The 13,357-nt window shown below is 48.3% G+C and overlaps 2 protein-coding genes across 2 annotated transcripts in view; both read right to left on the bottom strand.

The window, feature by feature from the left end:
• Nucleotides 1–3,196: 3,196 nt before the first annotated feature.
• On the bottom strand, nucleotides 3,197–9,268 carry LOC119175960 (docking protein 1-like). The gene is made up of 4 exons (XM_037427036.2): nucleotides 8,822–9,268; nucleotides 8,300–8,479; nucleotides 7,298–7,472; nucleotides 3,197–3,831 (listed from the first exon to the last, which is right to left on the bottom strand). Exons 1-4 carry the CDS (start codon nucleotides 8,882–8,884, stop codon nucleotides 3,368–3,370), a joined length of 882 nt encoding a protein of 293 aa, XP_037282933.2. The 5' UTR covers nucleotides 8,885–9,268; the 3' UTR covers nucleotides 3,197–3,367.
• A 138-nt stretch (nucleotides 9,269–9,406) lies between these two features.
• Nucleotides 9,407–13,357, bottom strand: part of LOC119175959 (Phosphoseryl tRNA kinase) — a 119,099-nt gene continuing 115,148 nt past the window's right edge. The window contains exons 7-8 of the mRNA XM_075877154.1: nucleotides 10,014–10,174; nucleotides 9,407–9,893 (exon numbers count right to left, since the gene is read on the bottom strand). Of these exons, the coding sequence (XP_075733269.1) occupies nucleotides 9,724–9,893; nucleotides 10,014–10,174 (331 nt within the window). The 3' untranslated portion in view covers nucleotides 9,407–9,723. The remainder of the gene's footprint in view (nucleotides 9,894–10,013; nucleotides 10,175–13,357) is intronic.

Raw genomic sequence — 13,357 nt, forward strand, 5'->3', positions numbered from 1 at the left:
AAGAGAGGAGAGCTAAGTCACTTGAAGACATGCTTGAATTAGCTGATCAATTCTTGGAAGCGCAAGGTGGCACTAATTTGGCCAAAGTCAAGAAGGAGTGTCCCGAGGATTCGAAGAAATCGGCTCCCGAGGAAAAGAAGCGTGCACCGGAGAACATTCCGCGATGTTTTCTGTGTAACCGAGTGGGTCACCGTGCTAACCACTGCCGAACTAACTTCACGAGCCCTACGGTTGTAAAATGTTTCAAATGTGGTCAGACTGGGCACAAGGCAGACGCATGTCGCAACGGAGTGAGTCAAACTCACCAGGTATATTGTGTTCAAGCGGCACCGAAATCTGATAATAATGCCGTCACTGATGGATTCGTAGAGTTGAAAAACGGGGAGAAAATTCCTATTGTGGGTGCTGTAATGTCAAAACAGCCAAACGGTGTAACGAACGGAATGCCAGCACTGCCTGGAAAAGTTGCGGACAAAAAGATTACGGTGTTAAGAGATACCGGCAGCTCCACTGTTATCGTGAGGAGAGATTTGGTACGGGAAAGTGAGTTGACAGGCAGAACGAAACCGGTTTGCTTAATTGACCGTACAGTTCGGATGCTTCCCGAAGCAGAAATTGAGGTTGAAAGCCCTTACTTCAGCGGGAAGGTTACTGCTTTATGCATGACGACCCCCCTGTATGACCTTGTCATCGGAAACATCGACGGGGCGCGAGGGCCAAGTGATCCAGAATGTTTGGGAGAAGACCCGAAGATAGAGCCCTCGCCAACACAGCGGCCGCGAGATACAGTGGAGGAACATCCCGTGACGGATCTCACCAGAGCCCAAGGGGAGGCCGCGGCGCAAGAGACAGTGAGTGAGAAGTCGATCGTGTCGAATAAGTTCACGGGCCGAGCAACCGGACTTACGTCGGCACGACCTCAACCGACCGACAGTGTAAAGGAGACGGAATTGGCCAGCCGGGCAAAATGTAGAGGCATTATCAAGCGGGTAAATAAACAGACAGGACCCGTCGAATGTAATGACGCATTAACGGTGTCGGAAGAGACAACGATGGCTGAGACGACGCCTCAGATATCGTCGTTGGAAAGGGCTCGCCGAAAAGGAACGTGGAAACACAAGAAGAGATCGAGCGAGCACCGCAAAAGGGGGCGCAAGCGCTGCTCGAAGTACGCAGGATAAGTGCTGAGGTCAAAGCAGAATGTGTTTGGCAGTGTTGAGTGCCATATGTTCTGTTAATGTTGTGTTATCCTGTGTCACAAGTGTCGAAGTGTTGTGCCGTGATGTGATGTATAGTGTTGTATAATTGTTGTAATGAGAGAACTTTGTACGTTTGTATTGTTTAGAATGTGTGATGAAGTGTTGTGGGCATATACCTGTGGCTATATTTCATGTGTTGTGGAATTGAACTACAATGTACGATTGTATTGAGTGATATATTGTGAATGTGAAGTGTCATGAGCGACGGATTGTGTTACAGTCTGTGAGAATGTGTGGTGACTGTTCGCGCTCGTTTGTGTGGTTTTGAATATTATGAGATAATATTCTTAAAGTGGGGGGCAGTGTCACAGAACGAGCGCTAAAAAGAGAGCGCGCCGCCAAATCCTTGCGACAACGGGCGGTAGAAACGCCGCGAGGTAAAAAGAAAAAAAAAAGAAAGCAAACATCCAAGGCTCCCGGGCGCGCGCTCTCCCCGCAGAAGCACGGCTTCGCAGACGAACCTCCTCACCCCACAGCGGCGGCCGGGCAAGCGCTAGAAACTTCCAGAACGAAGGAGGCGTGGCTACGCCGAGCTGAGTCACCCGACGCGGAGGGCTGACAAACCGTCTCGCCTCTCTCCAGCCTTCGCTGCGTATCGCGCCGACGAAAGGACGAGAAATGTCTGGAAAGTGGCGCGGAAGGTATTTAATCGAGCGGCCGAGACGAGAAAGCAGGAGGTGACGGAAGTTAACGCCAGAGCGCGTAGGAATTCCGCCGTGGAGTCGGCGAAGGTTCTGCCCGTAGTGACAGAACAGGAGGAGACGGAAGTGAGCGCCAGAGTGCGTAGAGAGTCCGCCGTGTAGTCGGCGAAGTTTGTGGTCCGTAGGGACGGCTCGAGCTACAGGCAAGAGTGTGTGTTTACCGCTATCGAGCGAAGACCCGTGGCAACCGCTGCGAGTGTGAAGCCGACGTGTTCCGGCGAAGAAGTTGAAGTTGGAAGAGTGGCCAATTGAAGACGGGAGGGTTCCTGGAAGAGAACTTCGAGAGCTGCGGAACGACAACAACGCTGGACTTTGAGTGAGTGATTCTCGGAAGAGTATCATTCAGACTTTTGTTCCAAGGACTTTGGACTGAATAGGTTTTATATCTCTTTGGTCTTTAAGTGTCTTGGTTGTTCAATGCATGCGACTGCATTGTGGTGCGTATTGTTGTCTGTGTCCGTTGTTTCAAGTGTGGTTGATTGTACTGTGTAGTACATTGTTTGTTTGGTGACGTATTGTATGTAACTATTGTGGAGTGTGCATACGTGTGTATTGTGTTTTGATCTGCCGTTAATGAGAATATAATTTTGTTTGTTTATCAACTCTCGGCTCTGTCTTGTTCTTTGGGCCACAGCCGGCGTCCGCTGGCGCACCAATAAGGACCACTTCTAAATTGTCCACGCTTTCGTGGTGCGGTTCGGGGGGCCGATACTTCGGCTCTTGGAATTAGCCCGGCGATCGCCTCCCTAATAACGGGACAGGTGTGACACTAATCTTACATTTTTGGAGCACGATGGCACGAAGTATAATTGTCGCAGCTCCTTTCACCACTGTAATAAAAAATCTACTCTACAGACTACAGCAGACGCTGTAAAAACACATGACGTCACGATCATTTCGGTCACGAGCCACCTTGGCAAACTGGATTACCGGGTTTGGTTCAGAATGGCAAAGTTCTCGTATTGATTGCATTTTACTGCTTTACAATGATGGTAAGTTTAGTTTCCGTTGAGTAAGTTGTGTCCAATATAGCAAGTAAACTTCAGTAAGAAAGTTTTACCACTGCATTGTGGCAACCTGTGTTGCAGGATGCCAGTTAATGAAGCCTTTTACTTCACCGAACGAAATTCCGGTCGCCAAAAGAACGACAGCCGTAGATGCGAGAAAGCATTTCGGAAGTACATTCAAAGAAATGACGACTGTTCGCGATAGTCGCCCACATTGAGCACCAGAAAATCAGTTTTGCAAACTGTGCACAAACAGTTTATTACAAGCCGATAAGCACAGGGACACATAAAGGTAGTCGTCATGCATTTGTTGGGCGGTTATGCCAGCTACGCCACTTTCCGCGGAGTATGCTGGCCTAGTTCACGCGCACCCGAGTGGAAGACCAGAAGCGGCCTTTCTTCACTGCGGCTGAAAGATTTTCGAAGAGGCCTTCTGCACCACAGCGTACTCGGCGCCGTTACGGCGCACGTGCTGCACGTCTTCAGAGTCCCCCCCAGGGCCCAGGGGCACGTTCTCGTAGCAGTGCTGCTCCAGCTGTTCGAGGAGCGCCGAGCCGTCGAGCGAGGCGCGCACGCACGAGGCGACCGCTCGGAAGATGTCCTCGGCATCGGCGGCGTGCCAGCTGAACAGGCCCTCGCCGGAGGCCGCCTTGCGTCCAGCCTCGAGCGAGAAGGTGCCGGCCAGGAGGCCGTACCGGCGGATGCTGTTGTACGGCCACCAGAGCAGCGCGGCGCCCAGCGCGCCGCGCGGGCCCCGCTCGGCCAGCGTCACGCCCCGCGGTCCGACCAGCAGGAAGAAGGAGCCTCGTAGGCCGCACCTCTCGGCGGCCTCCGTCGGCAGGGCGTGCACCCGAAACACGTGGGCTGCGAAAGAAAGGCAGGTGTAATAATGCTGAAATCGAAGGGAATGCGGTTAGGGGGTTCGGTTTGCCACAATCTGCGGAGACTTTTCATTACAGCCGGTGCAACGATAACTTCATACGACCACTTCGGGATTTCCAACGCTAACTGCATGGTGCGCGTTTCGGAAATGTAGCATTTCCAGAAAGGCGAAATTAGGCTGCTAATTAAGCCTTCATAATTGTTTGGGTTTCAGGTTTCAAAATCACGTTACCATTATGAGGGACACCGCAATGAATCTGAAGGTATCTGCAAATTTAGACCATCTGGTGTTCTTCAACGTGCACCTGAATCTAAGTGCATGGGCTTCTACCATTTCGTCTTCATCGAAACGCGGCCGCCGCGGTCGGGATTGCATTCCGCCTCAAAAAAAAAAAAAAAGATATTGTCTGTGTTGAACGCGGTTGATACCCCTGTCACACAGGCACCCGCGAACTCCGCCTAGTGCGGTGCGTGTCACGCAGTCTCCCTTACGTCAAGGAAGTTAAACGAAGCTTTTCGCGAAGAGAGATGAGCGATTTTAAACCAAATTAGTCGAGCGCGGTTTCGCTTGGGAAAAGACGAGACCATTGGCAGAAATTTAACTTTGTTGCATGTCTTCACTTAGGCAAAGACAAGGCTTCCCAACTGCGGCACTGAGCTGCCAGCTGCCCGTTGTTCCCGCCAGCAGACACGCTTACGAGCGCGCTTTTTCTTCAACGGGACTTCGCTGCATGGCCGGCGTTGCGACGACCCGCGATGCGCATGATACAAAGCACGTGATCAACGCGGTAATAAATGTCGGTGCGAACTCGTCGGCCTTGATGTCCGCAATGCGGAAACAATAAGAACCGAGCGTTGGCCGAGTCCATTGTGGATCGCATTTTGGGAAAAAAAAAAGGAACGACACGACCGGTCAAGCTGAGACGCTAGCATGGCCTTGGCTGAGCATGAAGGTCAGACTAACGAAACCAAGCGTTTTGTGTTTGTACCTTGAGGCATAAGCATTCATACCGGTGGCGGGGAATCAGGGAGGCCCCCCCTTTAGTTTCCTAAAAGAGGGTGAGGCGCAAAGTCTGCCCCGTGTATACATTGCTCATTGCAGCGGAGGAGGCATTGCAATGAGCAATCTATACCACAGCGTACCACAGCATACTCGGGAGGGGGGGGGGGGGGGAGGCTCATTGCAGCGGAGGGGGCGCTGCAATGCAATTTGCCCCACACATTTTCAATTGCATTGAAGCCAGGTGACGGGGGGGGGGGAGGCACATGCGCATCATAACGGTCTTCAGTGACCTAGCTGTTTACCACTTCAGCGACCGCATGCCGACTGTATTCTTTAGTGTAGAGCTTGACTATGCGAAGCCTTTCATCCTCAGGTACACTGGCCATGTCACATCTAAGAGCTGGCACCACCAAACATTCGTTCAGCGAATTGTTACGCCACCAGCTGTGGAATTCTGTGAAAGCGATAACGAAGCCCATCACTTGCGTAACCTATAGTGTCGATGCTTACCAAAATGTTAGTCGTAAGCTTCGAACAACGCTCGAACTGCTATGACCATGCATGGCTACAGCAGCCGCCCGCAAGTACCGGTCTAGCCTTACTGCAATCGAATGAGCATAAAGTACAGTCGGTTACAACTTTAGAAGTCGTGAGGGGCATTTCCTCCTCAAATGCGGACGCACACAAGCCTGCATCAATGGGCGTGTACTCCAGCCTGAGCCAGACAGCCGTCCTTGCCGAGAGCAAGAGCGGGACTTTAGTCGCTGAGGTGATCAGCTACCGCGCTTCGGTCGTCTTAGTGGGGAGGCTGAGGCTTAGTAAATGCCCAAACTCGTGCTCGGACGATGGGGCGGCGGAAGCAATGAGGTCACCCACGTCACGGCCATGCTTGGAGCGCGCGGACATCAAGGCACCCTACAGGCCATGCTGGGACACAGTGCCAGCAACTCTGATGCGGTCTTGCTCACGTACGCATACGTTCCTCAAAATGAGCAGAGGTTATTGTCATTTGCTGCCGAGTTTTAGCGCCTTATATCAACTACAACTGCCTTGGTAAAGCAAGGGTGCCATGCCTAGCAGTTGGCGTGCAAAGGAAGTGCCCCATAGTGCAGTGGCTGCTGCGCCAGTTGCAAGCAGCAGCCGTGCCGGAAGAACACCGCAGCGATAACAAGGCGGAACATCCGGCACTCAGCCGCGCTGATCTCGCACGAGACACGCGGCAGGGAAAGACGCGACAAACCGCGCTTGTACGCCGCGCCTTATTCTCCAAAGTGCCTTTCTATTGACTCCGTGAGGTCACTATGAAGACACACAGGTATAGTCAAAATTAATCCGGAGTCGCCCACCAAGGCGAGTCGCGTAATCATATCGCGGTGTTTGGCACGTTAAACACTTGGTGCAATTCAGTTTAATTCGCATTATTACGGCCGAAGTACAAAACAAAATTTTAAAAAAGGTACTAAAGCGGCGCCTAAGCAGTTCTTGTCCCGAGTGAATACGAGAACATAAACGGACGCCGAGTGCGGTAACCGAAATTCGTTGCCTTTAGATGACTTCACACGACAAAACGAAAGGCGCACAACGAGAGAGGACGGATGGATGGGTGCTACGGGCGTCCCTTTTATAACGGTACGGTGAAATGTGCGCCATTGGGCTCGGGAAAACAAAAAGAAAAAATTTGCTCGCTTAAATCAACCCATTTTTTTAACCACCCAGCTCTCTGCCACTTACGACAGAATGTCGTTATTTTCCCCACTATGCATTGTCATCCTTTCTTTCTACTTTTCTGCCACCAATACCCTAACCATCTCTAATTTATATCGCGGACGTGTTCAGCATCCCATTTATGTCTCTAAAACCCAACACTTCATGTAGGTTCGTGCCCAAAGACATGGGTGTATATCTCCATATTCATTATTCCGTAGTTCCCTTAGCTTCCCCACAGCATGTACAAAGATGATGATGATCTGCCACTGTTCCCTTTTTTAACGAAATGGTGTAATGACCCCATAGGACAAGGCGAGCACACGGAGCAGTGACCTAACATCTTGCAGGGCCAGCTGAAGCGCCATCTCGCGAATCGACCAACCACGCCATTCACGGCCTGTCACAACGCTCGAGCAGAGGTTCGAACCCTCACGTGTGACCGTGAACTTCAGTGAGAACGGCTTTCCGATGCCGGCGGGGTCGCACGATGGGCCAAATAATTCTCTCGAAAACGGCGGCTGAACTGTTCAAGTCCTAATGACGTCCGGTGTGGCGACTAGCAGAATTTGGATAAAGAAACTTTGGCGACCATTAAAATGACCCCCCTTTTTTACCACTACATTAACGAAAATAGCGCTGAGAAAAAAATACACTCACACTTAAAAAAGTTTGATTTTATCTGGCTTGTCGTTATGGTGACGGGGGAGAGTACCGGCTGTCGACTAGTGACCAACTTACGGGCATCAAGAGATCCGTACAGGGTGTTCTCCTCCTCCAGGGTGGGCGAATCCTGCGCTGCAGATGTCGCGACAGCCTGCTGTCCAAACGTGACCCCTCGGATCGCCTCGATCCACTCTGTCATCTCGCCGAACGAGTCGGCAGAGAAGTGCTGGCTCTGTGTGCGCGTATGCACCTGAGAAGTGACGAGCGCTCCTCGTGGTTAAAGTACGCGACAAAACGCGCGTGTAGTACATACTGTCAACACGCAGCTTCCACTCTCAGCAAGCACCAAGGGCAGCATAGAGAGCAAAAAAAGAAAAAAAAGGTAAACAATGATCAAGTATTGAACTTGGGGCGCACGTATTGGCCACATCACAATCTTTCACGGCATATCTATGACAATCCGCGAATCGCATTGGGAGTTTTAACCACAGTATAAATGTTTAAAAAAATGTGGGCAATGGGCGAGATGCTTGCGGGCGTGTTTATTCTGGCCTACTGACGGGCCGCAGATTTATGCGCGCTAGAATTAAATTAAATTTTACCGATAGACACACTCGTCTGTTAACCTGTTTCGCAACATACAGGTGCCCAACGCACTTGTGTCCTATCCAGAAAGCCGCTTGAGGGAAAAAAAGCGAAAGAGCTGGCGTAAAAAAAGGAAAATCATGTTTAGGAGAGCGAGAACCGACTGCTGCCAGCCCTTATGTAATTAATAAATGATTAACAATCAACGATAGACCTCATTTAGATTATATTAGGTATGGCAAAAGAAATGCCACTGAAAAAAAAAAGAAATGAACACTTCCGCTACTAGAACTATACTAGAACGGAAGCATCCAACGAAATCGAGGTCGTTTACGAACAGCACTCTTAAACATTCTGCAAGACGAGGTGGCAAGTTCGGCATTCCTTTTTTGGTCCCACCGCGCGTCGGAACGTGTCAAAGCGCGCTGTACACAGCTGGGCAGTTTCGTTTCTAGGGCGGCGTACATTTCGATCGACTCCCGAGTGGCTCACCTCGAACACGTTGGGCTGTTGCTTTTGCAACGCGGGCACGACCTTAATGCAGTCCCCCAAGGTGATGCACTTTTGCTGGGCATGGCGAGAGAAGCCCTCCTCCGAGTCGTACACCTCGAGTCGCTTCACGCCGTGGCGGCCGCTGTCGTACAGGGCGCAGTACTTGTGCAACCACGACTTCTGCAAGAACACCACCACTGGCCAGGTTACCGTGCACACAACCTGCCCGTTCCTAACTACATTTCAGGATTGGCTGCGACGCCGATGGCAACGAGAAAGGGTGCGCACGCGTTCATCATCTCCGCGAAACGTTCGTACGGAAGTTGGAACCAGAAGGAAGCAGCACACAGTGTTCATATACTGAGACAAAATTAAATTTAAGAAAACGAAAGTGGATCGCAACAGTGAGGTATGTACACAAGTCTGTAACGGAGCAGACTGATCGCGGCGTATCCCACTCGTGCGGTAAAAGCGCGACTAGAGAACGGCCGGCCATGCAAAATGACACGCGCGTTTCCATACCTTGAGGAATCCCTGGTGTAGCACGTGCAGGTAGCCAGTCTTGGCGGGCTCCTCGCTGCCCATCTCACCATCGTGCAAGGCAGCCCGTGCGATCCGAGCGGCGCCTCCGGATGTGGAAGAAAAAAACGTCCGAGGCGGGACGGCTGCCGCGTCGATTGCGGAAGTGTGCCTCTGAAAATCGCCCGCCTTTTGTTCTGTGCGTTGGTTGGTTGTCGGAGCGAGCGCATCAGCGCTGCGGGCGCCGCCACCGATGTGGGTGCCCCGCTCAAAAGAGAGGAGGAGGAGGTTAGTGCCGCTATTGCACCAGTTGCGCGATGAAGGGAAGTCGGGATGTTTACATTAGTTTCGCCCACGCAAAGCTCATTTGGTTTCGCGGTTGCATATTTCCCGGCAAGCAACACCCACACACACACACACACAAATCATAGTGATATACTACCCTCTCACAACAAAAACACCACCCTGGCCTTGGAAGTTTTTGCGCAAGCTTGCCGTGGCGTCTTAACTGACGGCAGCATGCACAATTTTTTATCGGCAAAAAATAAATAGAAAAGTGTTTTAAAGGCGCCAGAAGTACGGCACATGGCATGTTTTGTAAACTTTTATTGAAGCAACAAGGTAAATACAAAAATAGGTGATGAGAAATCCGTGACGTTAGACTTATGACGCTAAATTAAAAAAAAAATTGTAACACCACCCATCATTTTGTGTGCTAATGAACCTACGACGCCGAAATAAACAGTTTCCCACAGAAAAATTTACCACTACAATGCAATTTGGTTTTTTGGAGCATCCCTCGAACACACAATCATCTGATTTATTTGCCCCATTGTGCCTATCTGCTCCACCCGACACAGGTGCCCACGAAAAAAAAAAGAAGAATGAAATCCATTAAATAATAGTCAGCTTGCACCTGAAGCACTGCAGTCAAGGTGCTCCTGCATGAGCCGTTCCAAGTCCACCTCCTCCTTCTGATTGAAAAAATCCAGAGTTCTTAAGTAAGCTAAAACATTCTGGCGAGCCTTCTGCACCATAAGACACCAGGCCTGAAGCTCTGACTTGGTTGACTTTTCTGCAAAAAGCAAGCACTCGTAGTCAATGGGTCTACTGTATTGAGGGCAAATTATTTTAATCAGTGCAGAATTTATTCGCAGCTGGAACTTGTACGTAAGGCTAAAAAATGTAGCTTTACCTTCTTGCGCTTGCCTGATGAGCTTGGACACAAGGGCACGAAGCTCAAGGTCCCAGATGTGAATTTGACCAGGAGGTGTTGGCTCAGTAATGCTATCCACAATATCCATGGGAGACCATGGTTGTTTTGATGCAGTGTCCAGAAGGGCCATTACCTTTTCCCTACATGGAGACAAAGGTACGTCAACACTGCCACAATTTTTATGGCGCTAATGCAGCTAAAATATATGTGGGAAAAAGGAACATTGAAAACTATTTATTCTCTACCAAAGACAAAACGCAAGCAGCACTGGTGGCACATGGCTAGAAGCTACAGCAGAGCTAATGTTTGACGTAGCTTTTCTAAAGGTTTTTGCTAGTGAGGCCAAGCTTTTTGTAGAGATGCGAAGAAATGTTTGATGACTGGTATGTGGAGTTTAATGTAACAAAATCACCATATGATTATGAGAGACGCCACAGTGGAGGGCTCCGGAAATTTCGACCACCTGTGGTTCTATAACGTGCACCGAAATCTGAGCACACAGGCCTACAGCATTTTTGCCGCAGCCGGGATTGGATCCCGCGACCTGCGGGTCAGCAGCCGAGTACCTTAGCCACTAGACAACCACAGTGGGGCGCCAAAAAATGTTTATTGTGGCAGAAAAGGGGAGTGGGTGGAAAGGAAACAGAGAAGGAACGTTGAAAGGTGTGTGCGAATATTCAAAAATTTTGAATAACAAATCTAATAGCGCTGTATGCGATTCGGTGCTCGAATCGAATAGCATATATTCAAAAATATTTGAAATGATGAATATTTTTCTAATAGTTTTCTAATAATCAGCACTGATGGGAGAACCCAAAAACAACAAAAATTTTGGAACAGCTAAAAGTCATTCTTCTTTTAATCCCTAAAGTGAATCTCACGCAGACCAAGCTTTTACGAGACTATCAATACCATATTGATTGCCGTATGAATGTGTTTCATTTGAAGACCCCCCTCTATATCAACTTTTACTATGCTAAGTAAGGGCCGGATTAACAGCGCAGTGGGCCCGGTTAAAAAAAATATGGAGGGCCCCTTGCCCCACTTCCTTTTTTTCCCGCTTTGTCATCTGGTCATGCTTGAGACATGACGCTTTTTAGATTTAGCTACAGAGAACACAAACCGTATTTATTCTAACCTCTCCAGAGTGTTTAAAGTCACCTGGGCATTTCCATTCTTGCAGAGCACGTGTAGAGATTGTCATCGTAATAATTAACTAAATCAGGAGAGCAGACACATGGACAGCATTAAGATTTGTCTGGTTCATTGGACCACACTCAAAGAAGAGTAAACTGTGCAAGAAGTTTACACGAAAAGAAGGAATACATACAACACTTAGAAGTGCAATCCAAACACCGTGTAAAACCTATAGAGTTGTATACCCTTATTTGAAGAGAACATATCTTCTCTCGAAAATCAGGAAGCGCCTTTGTGAAAAATAGCTTCCTCTATCTGCTCCAGCTTGACTGATTCGGTAGCCCACGCTTTGGTTGCCTGCATGTGAGCACTGCCGAAGTTGACAGGTGGGCCTTAAAACATAAGAACCGTGCTGCCTCGTGGATCATTGAGCGTGGCAGCGGTGTTATGTGATCTCGAACAAGCTGCGCACATCCGGTTGGCTTGGAGAAGCATCATGCTCACCTGAGACGCCAGTGGTAGCATGTGCCATGCAGCGCATTGCGTAAAAAAGTTCAAAAGTGATGGTCGGTTGAAGATCCCCACCACAACGCTCAAGAAATCGTGGTGAGGGTCTGGTGGCGACCAGATAGTGGATATATGTTGTAAATATTTCCTGTGCACAACCTTTACCAAGTGATGGTCCTTTGAGTTTCCCTATATAGCCACCAAGCAGGAATTAAGACAGAACGGCAATGCCAGAAGCAAAGAATCAAACCATTACTCCTTCAGAGCCCTTGCATAATCAGGAACTTCTGTACTATACAAATATTTCATAGTGCATTGCTTACACTATAATGAAAGCATACTATAGCAAACCTATGAAACAGCTTCATACTGGTTATTTTCATTCAGCGCATTAAACGATATTTCAAACAGGAACCACTCTCTATACACCTTCGCATTGCATGTTGGACCATAGCTGCTAAAATTCTCGTCAAGCTGCTTATGTGTCCATCCACTGGATCAGCTCCGTCCCTCTGCACAATGCATGGTCTTGGATGAGTAAAAGGTTTTTACCACAGACTATGGAACTGTGAGCTGATTTCAAGATTATGCACATTATGCAACGAACAACCTCTTACAAGCCTGTATATTGATTATTGAAATAGATAATATGTTTCTATCAGGGGAATCCTACAGGAGGGTTAAACTTTTTCGAGCAAAACAACGAAGTCAGCCAATTTTTTTGGCCCTTGAGCAGCCCCCTTAAACCAAAAGGCCCGATTCATTTGAACCCTTTGAATACCGGATAACCCGCCTCTGACTATGCTGAAGTATCACATTAATCAGTTCCTGTATCCATCTTGTAATAACTGCTTTCAGCTTCGCGACTAACAACAAGTTATAGTGTTACATTTGCATAAATTGTTTTGGTAAGTGTAAATTTAAATGCTGATTTGACATGTTTTCAATGAAATGGCCATGTTGTGATTACAGGTTCATCTGCTTCATTGCATCTTTCGCTGTATAAGCAGTGTTTGGTTGATAATTGTTCAGTTCTTGTGTCCCAATTTTTTTTTAATCAGCTGACAAAGTCTAACATTGATAACATTAGTTAATGCTATATTTGAACCTACAGTTACAAAATATTACGAAGGCTCTAGTTCTTGCTGTATACGAATTTATACCTTAGCTTTTGTAATTGAGGTATCTTGAGGAGATTAAAACTTACTGTAATGGTCTTTGGTAAAAGCTTGTGAATATTTATTTCAAGTAAATTGTTTTGGTGTTCTAAGACTGTCTTGAAAATGGTCTACTTACGATTAGAAACCTATTCAAACAGTATTAGATTATGTTCCAAAATTCACTATTCGCACACCCTTAGTTGTTCATGATGATGAGGAAGGTGGCACTGAAGCAAAACCTTAGTAGTACTAAGTATGGTTAGGTGTTGTTACCCTTCTCAGCGGCTTCTGTCGGTTCCAAACACTACGCACGTGTGACATGGTTTCGGCGAAAACATGTCACAAGACCAGTTACAAATAATTTAGAGAGCTGTTACGTGACGCTAAGTGTTTTTTGATAATGTGACTAGTTGTCAAGCGATGTCACGTGATTTGGGTTACATGACTAGTTCTTACATGTTTATGGCGGGAACATGTCCCATGAATGGCTGTTACATGATCTTTAGTCAAGTGACTAGT

The sequence above is a fragment of the Rhipicephalus microplus genome, chromosome X (assembly GCF_043290135.1).
Source record: "Rhipicephalus microplus isolate Deutch F79 chromosome X, USDA_Rmic, whole genome shotgun sequence".
NCBI lineage: Eukaryota > Metazoa > Arthropoda > Arachnida > Ixodida > Ixodidae > Rhipicephalus > Rhipicephalus microplus.